This window comes from Sycon ciliatum, chromosome 4, assembly GCF_964019385.1.
Source record: "Sycon ciliatum chromosome 4, ocSycCili1.1, whole genome shotgun sequence".
Classification (NCBI taxonomy): Eukaryota; Metazoa; Porifera; class Calcarea; order Leucosolenida; family Sycettidae; genus Sycon; species Sycon ciliatum.
In genome coordinates, this window is record NC_088646.1 from 21341496 (window position 1) to 21362315 (window position 20820).

The following is a 20820-nucleotide window of genomic DNA, read 5'->3' on the forward strand; positions in this document are numbered from 1 at the left end:
CGTATACTTCGGGGGAACGGGGAGCATTCCACCCGCCTATACGCCGGCGAACAGGGGCATTCCCACACTGCCTGTGCGCCGGAGAACAGTACCGGGTGGGGCGTACTTACGAGAAGAAAAAAAGCAGCAGTCAAACCAACATGGGACAGGGCCCCGGGGTAAGAAAAAAAGGTTTGTCAGACACGAGCTGTGTGTAATGCAGAGACACTGGGCAAGTCACAGTGGGAGAACGAAAACATCAACAGCAGGTACTGTACACTGTACACTGAACACTGAACAGGAGTGCAAGTGCTACGAAACGCACGCTGACAATAGGTGCCATGCACTGGGCCGCGAGCATAAGAGTGCGCGCTCAAGCAGATCAGCTTAGTGGAATTAAAACAATAGATAACGTTACTGCACACATACATGTATGTACATGGTATTGCAAAGGCAGAAGAAAGGTTCAAACACGCTGGTCCCAAATGATACGGACATAACGCTGTTAGTAGCACTGTTCAGTGTTGACTGTCAATGGAAATCCATTTCGCATAGGATAATTTTAGTACATATAACGGTACCATGCGAAAACGGAATTCCATTGAACTTTTTCATCATGCAAAAGCAAAGCAGACGGGCAGCACAAAAGCAAGACAGTGCCAGCATTGGCTTGTCAGTAGACTGGTAAAATAGTCAATCAAGATAGAAACGACGGGGTTAAGAAAGTAGAGATAAGTTACGAGCAAATCAAGACGATAACAGTACTGTTTTTGACATACAAAGTCTTGCCGGGAATGTTCACCCGTGCAATCTTTCTCAGCAGTGAAAAAAGGGAGAGTGTAGTGGGAAGGCGGTTGTGGAGGTGCTACTCATTTTCGGCACTTTGGTTGGTTCCTTCTAAACTGGACTGAATAGATCTCTTGTTTAGACTTACTTTCAGCGAATACGTGGTCGGCGGCTTAGAGTACATGGAATTGGATTGGTCTTTGTCGTTAGATTCACGAGATGGGGACTAGATTAGAACACAGAGAAAAAGATGCTATCCTGAATCAACCTGCACTACAGGCCGGTGTGTGCCCCCCCCCCCCCCCCCCCCCCGGTAGAATGAAACTTCAGTATCACGTGCATGTACCTCCAAGGGCAGTAAGCACCTGTACACGTACGTTCTAGCTGAGGTGCACTGTATCCAATGCGCAGTATAATGCAGGGTCTTCAAAAATAGTCCTTACAAGTTACCACTAATCGTACACTGTATGAGGGGCTCCAATTCAAAACGTGATAAAGACCAAACCGGAGCTTTTGAGGTTTTTTTTGTCACGAAAGAATTCGTTTTCACCCCACGGACGTCTGTGTGTCGGTTTTACGAGTCAAATCGCGATACATCCCAGTCAAAATGATGCCTGAAGTTTGTGTTCTAAAGTAAAACGCAATAAAAGTCACTGATGCTGCAGTGCAGACCAAAAAGAAAAAGAAAAAATGCACTTCCTGAAATTTCCACAAAATGGAATTACTCGCTTTGAATAGGGCTTGAAAGTGCTACGTCACAGCATAGCAACAATTTCAAACATTCAAAAACTGGATCCACCTGGATCCGGCTTTTGTATGGATCCAAGCACATTTCAAGCGGTCTTACTCACAGCAAGGTGATGTAGCCAGTGAAACTGACTGATTTGGCTACTGGGGGCGGGGTTACAACTGGTGGCGAAGTAAAAGTCACCCCTGCATACGACATGAGTGGGTTGCTATGCACCCACATACTGAGGCAATAGCAAAATCACACCTTAGTGGATCCAAAATAGAAATCTGATGTCAACTTACTACTCCCTGGCCGTTTTTGACGTCATCACTTTCAAGCCCTATTGGAGCCCTTTCGAATGTACCCTACATCCAGGGTACATGCACTTTATATATTATTGTGTGTGTAGGGGGAAGGGGGGGGGGGCAGTGGCTTGGGCACCGCACTCTTGACCATGCAGGACATATGCATATCAGTGCAGATGTATCGGTGTTGCACTACCGCCGCACATAAATGATCACAACACTTAGTGCAGAAAGTCATGACCAGCATCGGCCAGGCACACACCATGCTCAAGTAGCAGAACATGCCAGGCACGCCCAGTTGCCCCTACCTGATGATGCATCGGTGACGGGCACGAGATGACGTGATACAAGAATCCACTCTCCGCCACTTTCTGATGCAGATCCGTCTTTGGAAACAACAAAGAAAAGAGCAAAGACGTCGTTGAACCAGGCCCGTAGCAGCCCCATTTTGGTTGGTCAGGCAAGATCCGACTTTGATGCTCAATCATGTACATGTACATGATTGTACGTGTATGTACATGTACGTAATCGTGACCATGCAGAGTGACATAGTGGATAGGGCCAGAAAAGGAAGAAGGACGTTCTGTATGAGTCAGGAAAAGAGCATCAGGCCATCAGCATGTTGTGTCCGTCCAAACAGAACTTGTTGAAGCCTGTGAAGGCATAGCAACAGCATCTAAATGCATGTGATAAAAGAACCAAAATGTACCTTTGGTGGAGGAGAATGGGTATTGCAATGGAATATCTTTGGTACAAGCCCTATCTAGAAAGAATCGGAGGAAGAAAAGAATCCGAACACGTTTCAGGAAGTACGGAGTATTCACGGGCATGACTGTCCTCATGACCTTCAGCAGGGTCATACTCCTGACGACATGTAGGTCTACTACCGGGACTACTAGTACTATGTATAAACCTCTATACTACTTATTGCACACATCGTCATCATGGGTGGACATCCTGAGCTGCTCACATGCGTGAGCTCCCTCCCCCTTTTTTTTTTTTTTTTTTTTTTTTTTTTTTTTTTTTTTTTTGGCCGAATATTGGTCCGGCAGCTGCCGGACCTGCCGGACCGCCCTGTGAACTAGTTGCCCACGACAGTTTTAAAAGTAACATAATAAACAAAAAGATACCTGAACAGCACTGGAGAAAAAACACCAGCATACTAATGGATCAGGCGATGGAAGAAAAAAGCCAACATACTAGTACATGTAGCCGTGAGTTGGATATCCAAACACCTGGGGACTAGCCCCTATTGGGATAGTAGTAGGTGAATAATTCAGATGAACTTTGTTATTCCAATGTGTGGAGTGACGCAAGGTGGAACTACCCTGCTACAAGATTTTTTTTACTGTCGTGGCATACTGGGACACGCTCCACTGACGCCATACAAATCTCCTCGCTGTAGGCCGGTGGTTTGGTTTATCGACATGGCTGGATGGGTGAAGTTCGGATAACCAACATGCGACTGTATTGGTACTAGTAGGCAAGAAGAAAGTCTTGCTATTCCATGCACAGTAAAACTTTCCAAATCCAGACTCCCCAGGTTCGGGCAATTCCATCTACTGGGTACCTTTACAACCCAAACGAAATTGCTTTTCAACAAAAAAACAGCACCAAAAATATTGATTGGCAAGTGTTAACTCACATGCATCCATCATTTTTGTTCTGAGTTGCGGGCAATTACTGGTCATCGGCAGTGCCCGGTCCCAATGCGCCCGGATAATAAGGAGAGTTCTACTGTACGCATACTTCCTATTACGAGGGGTCAATACGGAAGTGTGGTTACCACAACCATGAAAAGCATTTGGCGCACTCACATAACTCTCAGTCGCCGAACGACATGCGTCGCGGGTGTTATCTAGTGCGTCCGTCAGGATATGCACTTCTTCTTCCAAGCTGTTCTTCTCTGAGATCTGAAAGCGAAGGGGTACACACCGACCCAACACAATGATTACTCAATTGGTCAATGAATCGTGGAAGAAGTACTTCGAAGTAGTGGCTGTGCCTAGTCGGTCTGCTTTGCCACAGTACATGTAGTGTCGACGTGTGAAATGCAACACTCAAGGATAGTATGTATTCCAGTTTATGCACGCACAGACACAGACACACATGTATTGTGCACATACACATACACACACGCACACACACACACACACACACATATACACACACACACACACACACACACACCAGGACACAACAAGTCATGGCACATACCACGTTCAGAAGTGAGGACTCCAGTTTGGAGTTATTCTCCGCTAGCTCTTTGACATTGCACTGGAGACTGAGCATATCGGAGGAAGAAAATAGTAAGTAAGTTGGTGTCCTTAGTGAAGATTCAAAACTTCTGATTGGTATCTTGGGCTAGCACTACCAGTATGCAAGGATTATGTAGTGCTTTCCTAACACAGATTTCATTAGTCCACCCAAGCTTAGCTCAGCTGATGAGAGGTGAATTCCTGGAAACATTGTGTAGTGCACAGGGAGGGGCATTTTCTTGCAGGCATGCCAAGTGGAAAGTTCAATATGTTGAGGACTTGTGTTTTGTGCCATAAGACAGGACAAGCGACATCAATAATCGTATACAGCCACGGGGCTGCGGTCGCTGACTGAGTCGAGGAGAGTTCAACGTTTGCTACTTGCAACCTGCGATGGAGTACAAGTCGTGTGTACAACTCCAAGCACCCAAACAAGGGAGTCATAGACAACAATACAACTCACTGATCAAACCAAGGAATTGTACCAACCCTGTACTACTAGTACTCTCTGACATTTTGAGTTTGATTTTCCGCTGAAAAGTCACATTCGAAACATATGTTTGCCCATGCACATTGCCAAATAGCAAAACCATTTTTTTGTGAATTGGGTTTTCGCAAGTATCGCAAATCACATACCAAGTCACAGCAAGTGCAGGCCCGCCAGAAGGCGGGCGAAGTTGGTTTGAGGGGGGGGGGGAGGGTATCTCCCGCGGGAATTTTTTGACAAATCCGGTCGAAAATAGCAGAATTTGGCCCTTTCACAAGTTTTCAGTACCCACTACAGGGAATAATTTTGCATGGATATCAATGCACAATGTATGGCCTACTATGGAAATATGGGTACATGTATACATGATCGATAATACATGTACATGTACATGTATGTACCCAGAATTTTTCCTCCCCGGTTTTAGACGAATCCCAGCGGGTGATCTGAGCCAGAGTTGGTCCGGTTGTCACCGGACCAACCGGACCGGTTCCGGCGGCCCTGAAGTGAAATAATTAATTGTGAATGTAGCAGCAGCAATGTTTTGCTGAACTAAATTTTATGTCTGTGTGTGTACCAGTGTTGACATTGTTGCGAAGATGTGTCCTACTTCTCAAAGATGGGATCAGGATAATGTGTAGTCACAGTGCATTGTATTTTGAAACACTCAGTATATTGTCTGTTCCAACTTCCGGAGAGCCATTCCAGCCTCAAGATAATTCTCAGCCCATTTTCATACGCTCCTGAAAATCTACTTACATTGCATTCTCGCGCTGAGCCACCAGAACTTCATCCCGTGCCTGCAACAACTGATCACTGAGTACTTTCCTGTCATGATCTGCTTCTAATAACAATCTCTCATTTTCAGAACGCAAACGTTTGATTTCTTTCGCCAAATCAACGGATTCACCATTGGACATGCTGCATTTCCTGGCATGGAAAACTTCAAAAACCAGTGGGCGAAGTAGATAATTTATTGAATATTGGAGAGCAGATCTACATCCTCATTATTATGACTGACACAAGCGAAAGGAACTGCGAAAAAGCCAGAAAAACTATACGACAGCTGGGGTGTGTGTAACCACAAACCATCCGAATCGACGACGGAACTGGAAAATCGACCAGGAGGCAGGAGAGAGCACAGGATGGGAATTCCTCAGCTTACGACTCGAGTCTGTATCACAGCCAGAAGCAGCTAGCCGCGTTCCTGCTGTCCGATCCTAGATTCAAGGTGATCTCCTGCCGGCCCTGGATGAGCAGAACTGCCAGGATAGAAGCCATGCAATCTGCATCTTCCACGTCCACATGCACACTCCACATGCACAGTCATGTTATGTCAGTCAGTTGATCATCCAGTCTGCACTGAGTCTGCAGTGCAGACTGCAGACTCTGTTGATCTGCACGGTAAAATCTGTGTCTGCCAGATCTACTGCAGTACTGCATGCATGCACTTGTGCTTCTTGGACTTGGAGTTGGACTTGGAGTGCCCGCACGCTACGGTATGCATGGCGTATGCATGTACCTCTTGCCATGGTAGCGAGACCTGTGTGGCCGGCTGTAGTCCGGGGATTTCAAACCTTTTTTTTCCATTTCAAACATGAGCAGTACTGCCAGTAGCTTGCATTTTATTCCATGTCTTGATTGGCAGAGGAGAAAACAGCAAAACTTCATGGATTGGTAGAAAGAGTATGCCTGCGGTGTTGTAGAAGTGTAATTATTTGATAGAGTGGCGATCATGGCATTCGCGGTTTCTTTGGCGTTGGCTCTCGTCGGAGTTGCTACGTATCTAGGAACATGCTTCACTTTGCTTTACGCAGCACTATTTCTTCTGTATCCTCCTGGTGATACCAGTGTTGGGAACACACAGTCAGACGTTGTGTATGCCTTTCTAGTGGACCTTTCTCTCCTCGCTGCCTTTTCACTTCAACATTCTGTTCTGGCGAGTGAATCCGTTAAGAATTTGTTCGATCGAATTGGTCTGAAATCCATGCAGAGGGCTGTCTATGTGGCCAGCACGTCAGCTGTGATGCAGGCGCTAATGCGACTGTGGCAGCCTATTGGTAGCTGGTACCTGTGGAAGGTGGAATCATCATCCAGCGTGCAGTACGTGTTGATTGCGCTGCATCTCCTGGCCTGGTTCACCATGGCGTGTAGCAGCCTGGCTCTGGACTGTCCCGAACTACTAGGCATGAAGCAGATCTACTATTCGCTGCGAAATCTTGAATGTCCCATGGACTACAAGTCGCCGACGGTGCGGCGTTTGTATAGCCACTGTCGTCACCCCATACTCATACCACTGCTGGTGCTGGTTTGGGCAGCGCCTGTCATGTCCGTCGACCGGCTTGTTCTGGCCACGTGTGTGCCCTTGTACCTTTTGGCACGCAGCGGCCTGGACTGGGACGATGCGAGCTATGTGCATGAACAGTACCTACGCAAGCAGATGAAACTTCACTGTCACTAGTCTGGCGCTGTTCTTGGTGGCCGTTGTGCTACGTTCCCCAATACAACATTGTGATCCAGAATTTCCTGCCAGAATATCCCGCAATGCGCAGGGAGTGTGCAAAAGAACAATTGATGTGTGCGTCCGTGTACTTGCGCCAGGGCTCGACTGGCCCACAGAAACCATATTTTGAGCACCATTGATATCAGCTGTTTTAGAGGCATTGCAATGGGACGCTTCAACATTCTGCTTGAACCAAGCGACAGGATTTGATGTACTGATTCTCTTCGATAAGCAGACGTTTGCAGTCTAGTGTCTGGTCCAGCAGGCTTATATTTTCTTTCTTTCTCTTAACCACAGAGCAGTGCATTTTGGAGAGAGAGAGTTACCGTATCGGGGCGAAAATGGCTTCTGCATGTAAGTTTAGTACAGACACGTAGCCATATCGGGTGGATATTTTTTTTATCTTGTTCGATTTGAATTTCTAGCTATGTTATTTTCTTTTTGAATTGCCTGAACAAGAAGTTGGCTCTCTTTGTATGCTTACAGTCTGATATTTCGAATCCTAACGACCACTTGAGGTATTGTGTTGTAAAACCATTTTCCTGTTCTAGCGTAGTTCAGGTAGTCAGTGTGTTTGTTGTATAAGATGAGAGAGAGTGAGAGAGAGAGAGAGCTTGTGTGTGTGTGTGTGTGTGTGTGTGTGGCTTCTGCTGCAGCATCGCTATCATCGCCTCCGGCGATGGGCGTCAAAAAGGTCCAAAAGGTGTGTGTGCGTGTGTGTATGTGTGTGTGTGTGCGTGTATGTGTGTGCATGCATGTGTATTCGGCTGTCGTTTTGTCGACGCTGTTGTATGGTTGTGAGACCTGTGCAATTAAGGATGTGGATGTTCGTCGGCTTGCAGCCTTTCACCACCGCTGTGTTCGCTTCCTGCTGGATATCCCCAGAGCAACACATTGGCAGGAGCACATCTCCAACACCACTCTCCTCGAACGAACCAAGCTGCAGCCACTGAAAACGTGTCAACTTCGCTGGTTAGGCCATGTAACTCGAATGGATGACTCCCATGATATTCCAAAGTGTGTCTTCTTCGGCGAACTGGAAAAGACTCGGCCACGTCATGGGCCCCGGAAGCGGTGGCGGGACAATGTTATGTCCGCCAGATAGTGGGCTGGTACAACCTCGCCCAGGATCGCAGAGCATGGAGAACAGCATGCAGCACCATTCCTCCTAACAGTTACCGAGCCTGTCACCTTAGACTTCGTTTGCAGTTGTGGAAAGAGTTATCGCCGACGCAAGGAATTGACTCTGCTCGTGACGTGAACACTGTTGGTCTCTTTGGGACTTGCTATTATCTCCGCATGCCGGGCATATTGTATCAGTGTATTGTGTGTGTGTGTGTGTGTGTGTGTGTGTGTGTGTGTGTGTGTGTGTGTGTGTGTGTGTGTGTGTGTGTGTGGGTGGGTTCAATTCCCGACGATTATGGTCGCACACGTCTTTCTTCTCTTTCTCGGACTCTTCCTGACTTTTCTTTCATTCTCCTGGGTGGTTACCAACAGCCAGTGTATGCCGGAGTATGTGGTGTGGTGTGTGTGTGTGAAGAAAAAATGGAAAAATGAAAAATAGGGATTCACTGGCCAGAAAAAGTCACTTCAATCAGCTGTGTGGTGGATACCAGGCTAAAAATAGTGGCGGTCAAATTCATCAGCCTTGCAAGCTGTTGAATGGTGTAATCCCAGCACAAGTTGCTATGTCTAACATAGCTGTTCGCTATCATCGCTTCCGCGATGGGCAGGTCTGAGGTCTGAGGTGTGTGTGTGTGTGTGTGTGTGTGTGTGTGTGTGTGTGTGTGTGTGTAGCTAGTTCGGTTGGTGGGTACACTTATGCCGGATAGTGTTGGATCTGTTGCCAACGGGCTCGGCTGCTTGAAGGTGTAATGTGGTACCTACCACCTTTGTTGGTTTCAGGGTTCATATACTTTCTATTTGAAGTATACATACCTGTTAACCATGGACTACTTCTGGCTAGGTTAACTCTTGTGTAATCATGGTGCTAGTGAAGCTTGTATCAGATCCACTCTGATTTAGCCACCCACACTAGTAGTAGCAAGTGTTACCTTCACTGGGGGCCGCTGAGGGGTAACTGCAGTTGGATCCCAGGACGGATACCCTGATGCCGTCAATTCTTTTTCTGCACCTTGTCCTCACCCACTTACTGAGGTGTGTGTGGGATCATTTTCAAGTCCACCCAGAGTTTTGGGGATCTCAGGAGGTGTCGGCCGTTGGGTGGTTCAATAGCCAATTAAGTCATCTTTCCAAGCTTCCTTTTGAGTCTCTCTCCCCTCTCCTGGGGAGACCCACGTGATCAGTTTTGGCAGTGAGCAACAAGTACAAGTGTGTGTGTGTGTGTGTGTGTGCGTGCGCACGTGTGCGTGCGTGCGCGTGTGTGGCCAGAACCCGGGCAAATCCTACAAGATTTGCAAATGGTCTCCCTTTCCCCTGTACTGTACTGTAGAGGCTATAATGTATAATTGTAGTAGTACTACTAGTACTACTAGTATTATGCCAGAGTCTGAGAGAGAGTATGTATGCCGGTAACAAGTAAAGGGCAAGATCCTGTTTCTGTTCCTCGTACTGAAACGTTCGAAACACACTCGGCGGCGCTAGCCCAAAAAGTTCCGCCCGCGCCTAGCGCCGGTACGCGTGGATTGCGGTTCTGGGCGCGGAACCGCGTTGAAGATGCCACCACTCGACGATCGACACGTTCTCTGCATGTCTGCTGTGCACATGTGCCATGATGTGGTACGTGGGACGTATTTCGAAGCCGCGCACTTGGTTGAAGTGAAGTTCTTTTTTCGCTTCCTTTTTCTATTTCAGTTTTTGCCTTTTCAAGACAAGAGCGATACCTACGAAGTAATTTTAGTTCTGTGGCGCTTCAGCACTTTACCTTCAAATTTTGCTTTTTCTGAAAGACATTGATATCTGTTTGCGCTTCTAGGGACCAGCCTGCTGTGAATAATAAATCATGTCAGAAGAAACTGTAAGCACAGGGTTTCGTATCGCTTCTTCGTGTCATTTGAAGTGCAATCAGTTTGTGTCCATTTTCTGTGATTTTCTTGATATGTACAATGTAGGCTGCTGAGCAGGAACTTCTTGTTCGCTGCAGAGGCCTGCCATGGTCAATAACCGTCGAGGATATCATGAAGTTCTTCCATGATGTTACTATTCGTGGAGGTGCATCAGGAGTTCACATAGTGAGCTCTCCGGATGGGAGACCGTCAGGAGAATGCTTCGTTGACGTGACGACGGCTGAAGATGTGGAGAAAGCAGTGGCGCACAGCAGCGAGAACATTGGCAAACGATACGTGGAAGTTTTCGTTGGAAAAAAGTCTGAGTTCGAATGGGCTTTCCGTAATGTGGCCACTTCCTCAAAGTCCGAGTCAATTGTACGCCTTCGTGGCCTTCCGTTTGGTGTAACTAAGGAGGAGATTGCTCACTTCTTTTCAGGTACGGATTTATTGAGTATGCACATGACTCTCTTCGTGTACGTACATGAAGTGTATTTGTATGCCCAGCACATTCGGTGCCGAAAAACGTGGTCATGCAGACCAAATAGACGAAGTGGTCGCTTGGCCAAGTTTCACCTGATGACAATAATCATTAATTGTGAGAGGTGGATGGAGTTAGAAAGAAACAGTAGTCTCTCTCCCCCCCCCCCTCCAGTACCTCCACCCATGCTCTGGAGGACAATGCAATGAGTTTGCTGCTCCCAGAACTCCAACAGAAACAGTCGTCTCTGCCGCTTTGACAGGTGGCTCCACATCTCGTCTTTGTCTTTATGCTTTTAGTGAGCGGAATGGGAACTTAATATACAGGTTTCACAAGCTATTATAGGTGACCATGTGAAAAGTAGAGCCATCTCCGAACAGTATCCGCTGTGGTTTTCGCCTAGTTCTACGGCAGAAACAGAGCTCCTGTGTTAGCCCCCCCCCCCCCCTGGTTCCTCTACCTCTCAGTAATTTCATTCTCACCCTTCCAGTAAAAAAATGGTTGCATTGGTCCGGACACACACACACACACACACACACACACACACACACACACACCATGTGCCATGTATACGCCTGTCGCAAGAGAAGCACGCAAATCTGCAAATGCACTGGTTATGCACTCACAGATTTTCTCTTATAGCAACAATAGCGGACAAGATCTGAATGAGACAGATCAAGACTACCGCCGGATAACTGTCTAATCCACACACACACAGCAGCAGCAGCAGCAGTATACATTCTTGTAAAAGGTCATGTTCTCGCATATGCCCGTGAAAAGTACATCTGAACTACAATATTATACAAGTAGGTGTATACATTATAATATAATATCCGTGACAAGTTTTAAGTTTTAAATAGATTATGGCCATTCTTCAGTGACATGGGCTATGATGTGGCTTGATTAATTTCCCAGACAGCTTGGTTCGCAGATTTGTGCATGTTCAGATAGCTTTCGAACAGAAATATTCCATGACAATATGCAAAATTACTTTTAGAGCTGGTGAAGTTTCCTTCATTCAATTTCACGCTTGTTTATAATACATGTACTATCCCAGGTCCTTTATACAAATGGACATTTTGTGGTGAATTCACATTTACTGTACAGTTTGGCCTGTGAAATCTCACCACTCGTTTACGAACTGTGCTGGAAGTAACAATTGCATGGTGTACATATGAACTGAACTGGATTAGACTGCTGCAAGTCGTCGAGGGCAGATCAACTCTGACTGCAGCAAGTGGGCCGGTGGTCGAGTTTCACATGCCAGCACTGTACATTATAACCCCCACTACTGCACAACCTATTGATCAGCTATGAAGACAATGCAACTGCCATAATAGAGAGCTGACCTGTACACTAGGCCACGAGTGCTTTCATTCCATGAAAACCATTCTAGCAGCTGGTAGACACTATACCAGCTTATATTCCTATATGTCCTATTGTGGTGTGTTGGGTGTGCTGTCTTGGTTGTATAAAGGGTTGGAGATTGTTCCCAATGGGATAACGCAGGTTGTGGATCAGTATGGGCGCGTCGGCGGGGAGGCCTATGTGGAGTTTACAACTCCTGAGGGGGCAGAGAAGGCTTTATTAAAACACAAGGAATCGCTCGGGCACAGGTGGGTGGGAGGGATCCAGATGGTTGCCAAATCTGGAAAACCATCACGGTGGCCTCTACAGAATTTTGGTGGAGCATCGGTCAAGCAAGTTAAACTTCAATTGAGTGGCTTTCTATCTGCTCTCTATTACATCTCCTGTATGTTGTTTTCCTTGTTTTCTTTGCCTGTTGTGCATTTTTCCATTTTTGAGAGGCAAGCTGGTTGCTCTTTTCATATAGAATGAGTCCAGTCTAACTTGAGAAGCATGCATGTCAAGCTTTTGCTTTACTAACATCAGATTGCTTGCTAGCTGTAAAAAGGAAGTAGTGACTGTTTCTATACTGGTGGACCAGTGATATGTATGCTTGCAAAGCGTGTGCTTCCTCGGGAAGATGGAGACCGAGGTGAGTCTTCTTTTGCAGCGATCAAGCCTCGTTGCATTACCGAGTGTGTCTTTGGCAAGGTCTTTTTCGAATTGTTTTCCCCGCATTTGCTATGTGTTCTATTTTCAGGTACATTGAAGTTTTCTCTAGCACCCATGCAGAAATGACTCGCTTCACATCTCGCCAGCCTGACGAAGGGCCACCGCCGCTGATGGGACGTGGTAGTCGTCCTGGTCCCTATGACAGGCAGGGAAGAGGTGGTACGTGATTTGTCTTTGCTCCAGTTTGTTGAGCAAGTTAGGCTGTGTTTACATGAGAATTTCAACCCGGGTCGAGTTCAGCCCGGGTTGAAAGTCTGTACAATAGACGAAATAGGTGAGCATTTACATGAAGGCGGTTGACCCGGGTCAAATACTGATATGCCGCCAAAGTTTCACTTCTAGAGTCCTGTATGGTCTCGTGAATACTTTCGCGCAAAATTTGCCTGTGCACAGCTAGTCAAACCTGGCGCGACATACGCATAGAAGTACGTTAAATGTCAACCCGGGTCAAGCGCAATGCGTCATGTAAACATGCCATTCATTTTGTGTACATCTGACCCAGATTGAAGCGCCTCACGTAAACACAGCCTTACTGAACAATGGATGGCTTATGTGACACTACTATTGGTTCAAAAAGTTAAACTCAACTGAACTGTTGCTGCTCATATGAAAGACAATTATGTTGTCTGTCTGCATAGAGTATGCTGATTTACTTTGGTGTCTGGTCTACCTGTCTGATCCAGGCTGGGACTCCGGTGGCGGTGGTGGCGGTGGCCGTTACGGCAGTGGATACGAGCGGCAATATCGCGGCCGTGGACGTGGATACGGCGGAGGTGGCTTTGGTGGTGGTGATGGTGGCTATGGAGGTGGCGGTTACGGTGGTGGTGGTGGCAGTGGCGGATATGGACGAGGTATGTACTACATCTTTCTGCCCTAGGGAGTCTGGAGCCCCCGAAGATGCCCGGCCGAGAAAAAAACTAAATGATATGCGCACTCTGCGTTGGAAATCAGATAAAAGGACCCAGTTTGAAGTCAACACCTACTGCATCTACTACCTCTTTCCACTCGATATTGTGGAGGTTACAACTCTTGCTACCTAGTGTAGCCTTGTTCCCATTGACTTTCAAACGTATCGACCATTTTTCCCCGATTAAAGGGGAAGTTAAGGCAAAAATTAAAATTTCACCAGTTGTAGTCTTCGGGGTGCTGAGTCGAATGGTCGTGGTCCGAGGAAGCTGAGACGCTCCCTTCCTACTTGAATCCCAATCGAACTCGCGCACTTCCACCGAAACTGGGTGACTGCGCCCTACTAGATGGGGATTTGTATGCAAAATGTCACTAAAAGCGCCATTTCGTTCTTATAAAAGCATGGATGACCGCGATTGGCCCATATGTTGTAGTCTTTTGGATGCTGAGTCGATTAGTTTTGGTCCGAAAAGGCTGCGATGCAGCGTTCCTCCTTTATTCCCAATCGAACATGGTTGAAGAAGCGGTCACGTGCTCCTGCGTACACCAGTCACCTGGTCACCGTGCCTGCAGGGTACAACTTACTAGCCTGTTTGACCTTTTTTGGGTGCAGTCCTGTCACTCGAGTTGAACCTTGGTGTGAAAGTTGTCGCCTGCTGGCGTGGTGACCAGGTGATTTGGGCACCCAGGAGCACGTGACCGCTTGTTCAACCATGTTCGATTGGGAATAAGGGAGGAACGCTGCATCGCAGCCTTTTCGGACCAAAACCAGTCGACTCAGCGTCCAAAAGACTACAACATATGGGCCAACCGCGGTCATCCGTGCTTTTATAAGAACGAAATGGCGCTTTTAGTGACATTTTGCATACAAATCCCCATCTAGTAGGGCGCAGTCACCCAGTTTCGGTGGAAGTGCGCGAGTTCGATTGGGATTCAAGTAGGAAGGGAGCGTCTCAGCTTCCTCGGACCACGACCATTCGACTCAGCACCCCGAAGACTACAACTGGTGAAATATTAATTTTTGCCTTAACTTCCCCTTTAAGCCATTGGGCCTGCAATCAGTGCGGGCATCACGTTTGAAAATTGCGCCTCGCCCGATCACTCTAAAAGGAAGAAATTGAGCCGTCAGATGCGAAAACAGACCTTATGGGAAAAAAATCATATTTGTGTTAGTGATACTATCTGAAAGCCAGGAGCATCAGGAGTCGTATGCAAAAAACTAGAGTTGATTTGGACCAAGGGAAGTAAAGTTATAGCCTCTACAATAGGAGACCGTTTCAAATTGCATCTCAATTTTGGGTGCAATACCAACAATTGTTTCACCTACTTTGTAGAATATTTCCTGTTTCCTTTGACCGATTTCCACAAACTTGGGCTTTCTGGAAAGCTCTGGCGACGAGCAACCCGTTGGGCCCAAATCCGATAGCAAATAAAGCACAGCACCAGCGCAACAAGCTGCAGACAACGCTTCAGCGCTGGACTTGCGCCGTCACACGAAAATCGCTCGCCATTTCCATCTCCATTATCCCAGGACGCCCAATTTTTTTCGTGAAGATACACTGAGAGCTTCTGAGCCTGTTGCCGAGATCGTAGGTCGCTTGAAAAGGGGGAAACCCCGGGTCTGGATCGTTTGATTTGCACGTAGAAGTGCAAAGTGCCGTGACGTATCTTGCAGGCTTCGCAGCTGGGGAACGCAGCATCGTGCCGCGATCGGGCTTGCTGCATTGGATTCCTTGGAGTTTTCTCTTCGATTTACATACTTGGATTGTCCCGAAAGACCGATATTTGACTGAAATACGAAGGTTTGTAGCTTGGTTGTCCATGCGCACCAGTGCGTAAACTCGCCAACTTTCAAGTGCATTTTTCTGCACTGTGCAGTGTTTCCCATAAGGTCGGTTTTCGCATCTGACGGCTCAATTACTAAGGCCGTGGTCGTTTGGTCGGATCCAGATCCAGATCGATTGGTCGAATCCCGATTTGGATCCGAGCAACCCTACCCCGGGAGCAGGGTTGACTGGATCCAATGGATCCGTTTTCGCCAAACATGACGTTTGTACGTGGGTAACACTCTTTGTTATACGCATTTGGTGCACATACACGTGGAAAAGCGTTGCACCATGCAGATGAGTACGACGAGTACGGACCTGGAGTAACTTTTCGAGCGTGGTTTGAACTGGTTTCTCTACCTCAGCATGGGCACGGTAGAGTAGCATAGCCCCCAGTCATGCTGTGGCATATTTGACATTCAGTACAAGCACTTGCAATCTGTTGCATTGAGAATTTTTGCTTATCCTGCCATGCCATCCCCATGCACAGTGAGAATGCAGTTATTTGGCCATCGGTAGTTCGCAGAAGCTTTGTCTTATTGATCTTGACACGGATTCATTCTCCCATTTCTCTCTCTCTTTTCAATAAGGTGGATTCAACCGCATGGACCCGGGTCCAGCTGGTCCTAATGCCTCCACTGTGCATATGCGTGGTCTCCCATACTCCGCAACTGAGCAATCCATTAAAGAATTTTTCCGGCCTGAAATCCCCAGCTACATTAACATCACCTTTGACCACTCTGGCCGACCATCTGGCATGGCTGATGTCAGCTTCTCCACACCAGAAGAAGCCCAGGGAGCCATGCGCCACGATCGCCAATCCATGGGTATGTAATCATGCTGCTTTAGTTCTCACGTGTGGTGCTCCTGTGGTATGTTACTGTAGTAAATTTTCTATTAGTTGCACAGTGTACATGCTCGTGGTGTCCGTTTAGACTGTGTCACTCTTGCTTCATTTCCTCCGCTGTTCAACAGTCTGGGCGTAGGAATGACCGAAGCTCCTTATCAGGATGTATTTTGTGATCTTGTACGTGTATAGCTGAATACACACAGGGAGAAGGGCGAATTATATGCTGTCCGATGATTGCTTGTGAATGAAACTCAGAGTTACAGGAAGACGGTTTTATTTGTCCTTCTCTCTCTCTCTCTCTCTCTCTCTCTCTCTCTCTCTCTCTCTCTCTCTCTCTCTCTCTCTCTCTCTCTCTCCCCCTCTCTCTCTCTCAATGTGCATACGGCTCCACATCCAGGTGTATCAAGCACTATCTCGAGCTACCACAACTCACTCTAAGTGTGTATGGCTGGATACTGTTGATTTGGTTTGGTTTGCTGATAAACTAGTGGTCATGCTTGTTACTTTCTGCCTGTCACCAGGTCATCGCTATATTGAGCTGTTCCTGCGGAATGGACCGAACGACGATAGTGGCCCTGGTCCTCACGGTGGCGGCGGTGGTGGTGGTCCCTATGGCGGCCATGCTGGCCGTGGTGGTCCGCATGGCCACGGTGCCCCTGGGGCTCCCGGCGGTGGTGGCGGTCACTATGGTGCTGGTGCTGGGCCGCAGGCAGTGTCTTATGGTGCTGGCAGTGGTGCACCACCAGGCAGCTACGGCGGCAACTCGGCCAACTTCCAGCCGTCTAATAACTACGGACAACAGCCACCTCAGCAGCAACAGCAGGCACCACAGCAGCAGGCGGCATCGCAACAGCAGCCTCTGTACGGACAGCCTCAGCAACAGCAGCAACCACAGCAGCAGCCAGCACAGGCTGCACAAAGCTATTATGACAACACAACTAGTGGGTATGGCACGATTGTCAAGGCAGAATCGTATGGTCAACCAGCAGCAGCCAATCAGAGTACGTAGTTGTGTTCTGTGGTTGGTATGATTTCAGTTAACCAGTGGTGCCTTGTGTTCCTGAGTTAGGTCAATGTACAATAGTAGTAGTGTTATTTCTGTGTTGGGTCAATGTACGAGAGTGGTATAATAGTAGTAATGGATTCTTCTTTCGACCAGATGGGGACTACACAACGCTTGATGCTTGCAGACACCAGCATGAACATCAGCGACACTCCAGCACTCATTCGTGCTGGTGTCTGCAAACGCCGTGTTGCCTCGTCTGGTCGAAAGAAGAACCTATTATTACTATGAAGACGGACTTATCGATTTTTAAATTAATGTACAGTGTTGCGTGTAAAAAAATACTTATTCCTGTACCAGACGATGCAAGGGATAAGCTATCCAGACATTACTAGCTTGATCAAACCCTGGCTTCTGTGCCGGTGGTCCGTCTCGAAATGTCAGGCTTATATTCGAAATGGGCTTCTACCCGGGACACGCTTCTATACAGGGCAATATGGAGACTGTATCATGATGGATAGCATGCTGCGATAACACTTGTGTGTAGCGACCACCTGTGTTTCCAGACCCGTCATCTGAGGCATCCCGCTGCTTCGGCATACACTTTGACCTGTTCTTTGAGAGACGGTTTGAATCGGTGGTTTGTCTGTGTACGAATGGGTGGTTGTCACCTAAACACAGGCCGGGGCACTGTACATATTTTCATTGCAGGACCATGCCGGGCAGCACGACTTTTAGGGGGCGTGCGAATTGGCGCTCCTTGACTTTTCGATGTATTTCGTTTTTCTGAAGAGGTGGCTTTCGCCTCTTCAGAAACCGACCGTCTCCTTGAAACTCCACGAAACCTCATGCAAGTATAGGGATGGGTTGGTTTAGAAGAGCTTGGAGTATTCCCGCGAAATCTACCTTTTGTACGCGTTTCCCGTAGAAGCTATGACACAACCTGCACGTATGGTAAGGGGGGGGCCATTTTCACGAGGAGGCTTAGAAAATCTCATTCCTATGATGATTCCATAGAAATGGTGAGGCTGAAAGCAAACGTTTTGTTGACGGGGACAATTCAAACTCCTCCAACCGGTGTCACACTAGAGAGGTTCTGCTATACGTGAAATGTAGAGAAATGATGTAAAGAACAGGTGTCTGGGTTAGAGTCTGCGGCTTCGCGTGTTTTGGGTCCGAATTTCTACGCAGAGATGAGGTTCTCTAGGTTGTGGCACACGCAAAGAAAACTGTGCACGGATCTGTTAGACATCATTCAAATCAGACAGAAAACTGCCAAATTTGGAAAGGGAAATTCCCAGTACACGTGTCACACGATTTCTCTACGTGAACGTGGAGCAGAACAGGTTTCCTTTACGTTACGATCCGTGATGAAGAGCAGAATATCACTAATGTGACCACGTTGGTGACGAGAAGCAAGTCCTTCTGGCATGAAGAGTAGCAGTCGGCCAGGGACCCCTTTCACGGCATTACCGTACTTCCGCACATACAAGCGCATGTGCTTATGTCCGGACATAAGTGCATACGCTTATATGTGAACACTATTGGTGAAACACCTGGGAGCTGAATATACTGCTAAGCATTGTGATAACACCGTTGTTTAGGACACAGACAAACATTGATTGCACATATAAGCGCATGGGCTTCTAAGGGGTCGTCGCAAAAGTTTTCTGTCGTCCCTGAAACGAACATCGTTCATTTCGTACTCGGACCCCCTCCCTCTGAAACGAACACAGCTTGCTATGTTGGACGACGAAAATCGCATGCATGTACATGTCATATGTACAGTGTCGGTCGACTTGCGATTTTGGCTCGCACCCCCCCCCCCCCCCCCAAATGAATCATGTTCGTTTCAGGGACGACAAAAAACTTTTGCGACGACCCCTAAACGAACATGTTCCCACAGCAAAAAATATTTGTTGTAGCAAACTTTCACTTATAAGCCCATGCGCTTATTATAATGTGGGGAAGTACGGTACGAAGATAGTGGAGACACGTGTGAGGTGGAAGACATCTCGGCCATTGTACAGGTAGAAGTCTAGTGTACATTGTTGTAGTGATTGTGTGTGGTGCGTGGGTGTTGGTGCTTCCTTCCTTTCAGTGGCTAACCGTGCTCCCGTGACCCACCAATATGGCACGGCTCAGCAGCGAGCCCCGGCGCAGCAGCAGCCGCAGACGGCTGTCTATGGTCAGCCCGCTGCTATGGGAGGCCAACAGCAGCAGCAGCCTGCCGCTGCTATGGGACAGGCTGGCATGCAAGCTGCTAATGTACAGCAACCACAGCAGCAGCAACAGATGTCCAACATGCAACAGCAGCAGCCACAGCAGCAGATGATGCCTGCACAGGGTGCTGCTACCCAGGCAGCTCCTAGCTACTATGGTTAGAGCTACTGTCATGACACTGCCAGCGATTATTGTCAACATCTCGTAGTACCAGCGGTGCTAATTCGGCCATGAATCAGTAACCAGTATTACACTCTTTGGTGAAAAGGCATTGGGCGCTCTATTATTCGAATTCTAGGACCTGCGGCCGCAAACAGTGTGAAAGTGCTACTGTGCCACACTGCCCTTGGTTTGTCCAGGAAATCCTGGCAATAGTCCATGTCTACATTGAATATATTGCTTCTCTCTCATTAGTGTTTTTTTATAGTTAGTGCACAATTGCTGGCGTGCTGCTTACTTGCTACGCCTTGCGTTTTTGTAGACTCTTATGTTCGGGCATCGCTGCGGCTTGCTCTATGCAATGGTGTACTCCGTGTTTTGCTCTATTCCTCGATTACTTGCTGTTACCCGCACTGTTTTTTTGTAATGTTCGGAAAACCTGCTTGTCTAGTTCCCCTTTTTTCACGCTGTGCTCTTCTTCTACACCGCGGCACTACATGCGTGTGCTTACTGCGTGTGCTTACTATGTTACTAGTATGCCCCGCCGGTATCTGTATTTCATGCTTGCTGATGATGTAACAACATAATGATATTCCACTAGGAGGATAAACTGTGTGTTCTGAACACACATCAAGGCAATGTTGGTGGGTTGGGCCGGTATAACACTACGGCTCGTGTGCTCACGGCATGGCTCGCGTGACCCGCAACCGTCAGAATCTGATCAAACGCGATCACGCCTAAACTTTTTCGTTTCGTGAAAATTATCGATAATAGGGGGGGGTTTAGCTACGGTCCTCCGTAGGACTTTTTGAAATATTTTTTGCATATTCCGGATTATCCATGGCAACTTTCAAGCCGCGCGAAACATAAGGTACACACACCGTTCACCACGTGCAAAATAATAGGAAACCGCGGTTTCGGTTCGTGGTGCATGCAGGGAACACGTCTCCAAAGCAACAAGGCATGTTTAGCCTGTCCCTCCAGGAATCCGCGGACAGAAAGTTTGAAGTCTGCGGCACAAATCGCTACATTATGTGGCGGATAGCGTGAATTCTGCGGCAATACTGCGGTATTTCTGCGGCGCTGCACCGGCGAAAAGACATGACTTTATGCTATGTACAAGTATCAATAAAAAATGTAGTGGTCGAAAACACACGATAGGCTCAATACAGTAACAAAGAAAACTGGTACAATTGCTGAACTGTCCATTGCATTTCTGTGTAAAATTGCAATACTCCCT

At 47.5% G+C, this 20820-nt stretch overlaps 3 protein-coding genes across 3 annotated transcripts; 2 read left to right on the plus strand and 1 right to left on the minus strand.

Annotated features, from left to right (window-relative positions):
• Window positions 1–159: 159 nt before the first annotated feature.
• Window positions 160–5825, minus strand: LOC135814992 (uncharacterized). The gene is made up of 5 exons (XM_065328206.1): window positions 5305–5825; window positions 4018–4084; window positions 3618–3713; window positions 2109–2186; window positions 160–991 (listed from the first exon to the last, which is right to left on the minus strand). The coding sequence occupies exons 1-5, from the start codon at window positions 5463–5465 to the stop codon at window positions 845–847; spliced, it is 549 nt and encodes a 182-aa protein (XP_065184278.1). The 5' UTR covers window positions 5466–5825; the 3' UTR covers window positions 160–844.
• Window positions 5826–6128: 303 nt separating this feature from the next.
• On the plus strand, window positions 6129–7656 carry LOC135814993 (nurim homolog). Its single transcript, XM_065328207.1, has one exon. The coding sequence runs from the start codon at window positions 6281–6283 to the stop codon at window positions 7004–7006; it is 726 nt and encodes a 241-aa protein (XP_065184279.1). The 5' UTR covers window positions 6129–6280; the 3' UTR covers window positions 7007–7656.
• A 2218-nt stretch (window positions 7657–9874) lies between these two features.
• LOC135814994 (heterogeneous nuclear ribonucleoprotein H3-like) lies at window positions 9875–20181 on the plus strand. Its single transcript, XM_065328208.1, has 9 exons — window positions 9875–9898; window positions 9984–10025; window positions 10120–10492; window positions 12012–12150; window positions 12642–12772; window positions 13297–13464; window positions 15936–16172; window positions 16717–17196; window positions 19300–20181. The coding sequence occupies exons 2-9, from the start codon at window positions 10011–10013 to the stop codon at window positions 19581–19583; spliced, it is 1827 nt and encodes a 608-aa protein (XP_065184280.1). The 5' UTR covers window positions 9875–9898; window positions 9984–10010; the 3' UTR covers window positions 19584–20181.
• Window positions 20182–20820: the final 639 nt, after the last annotated feature.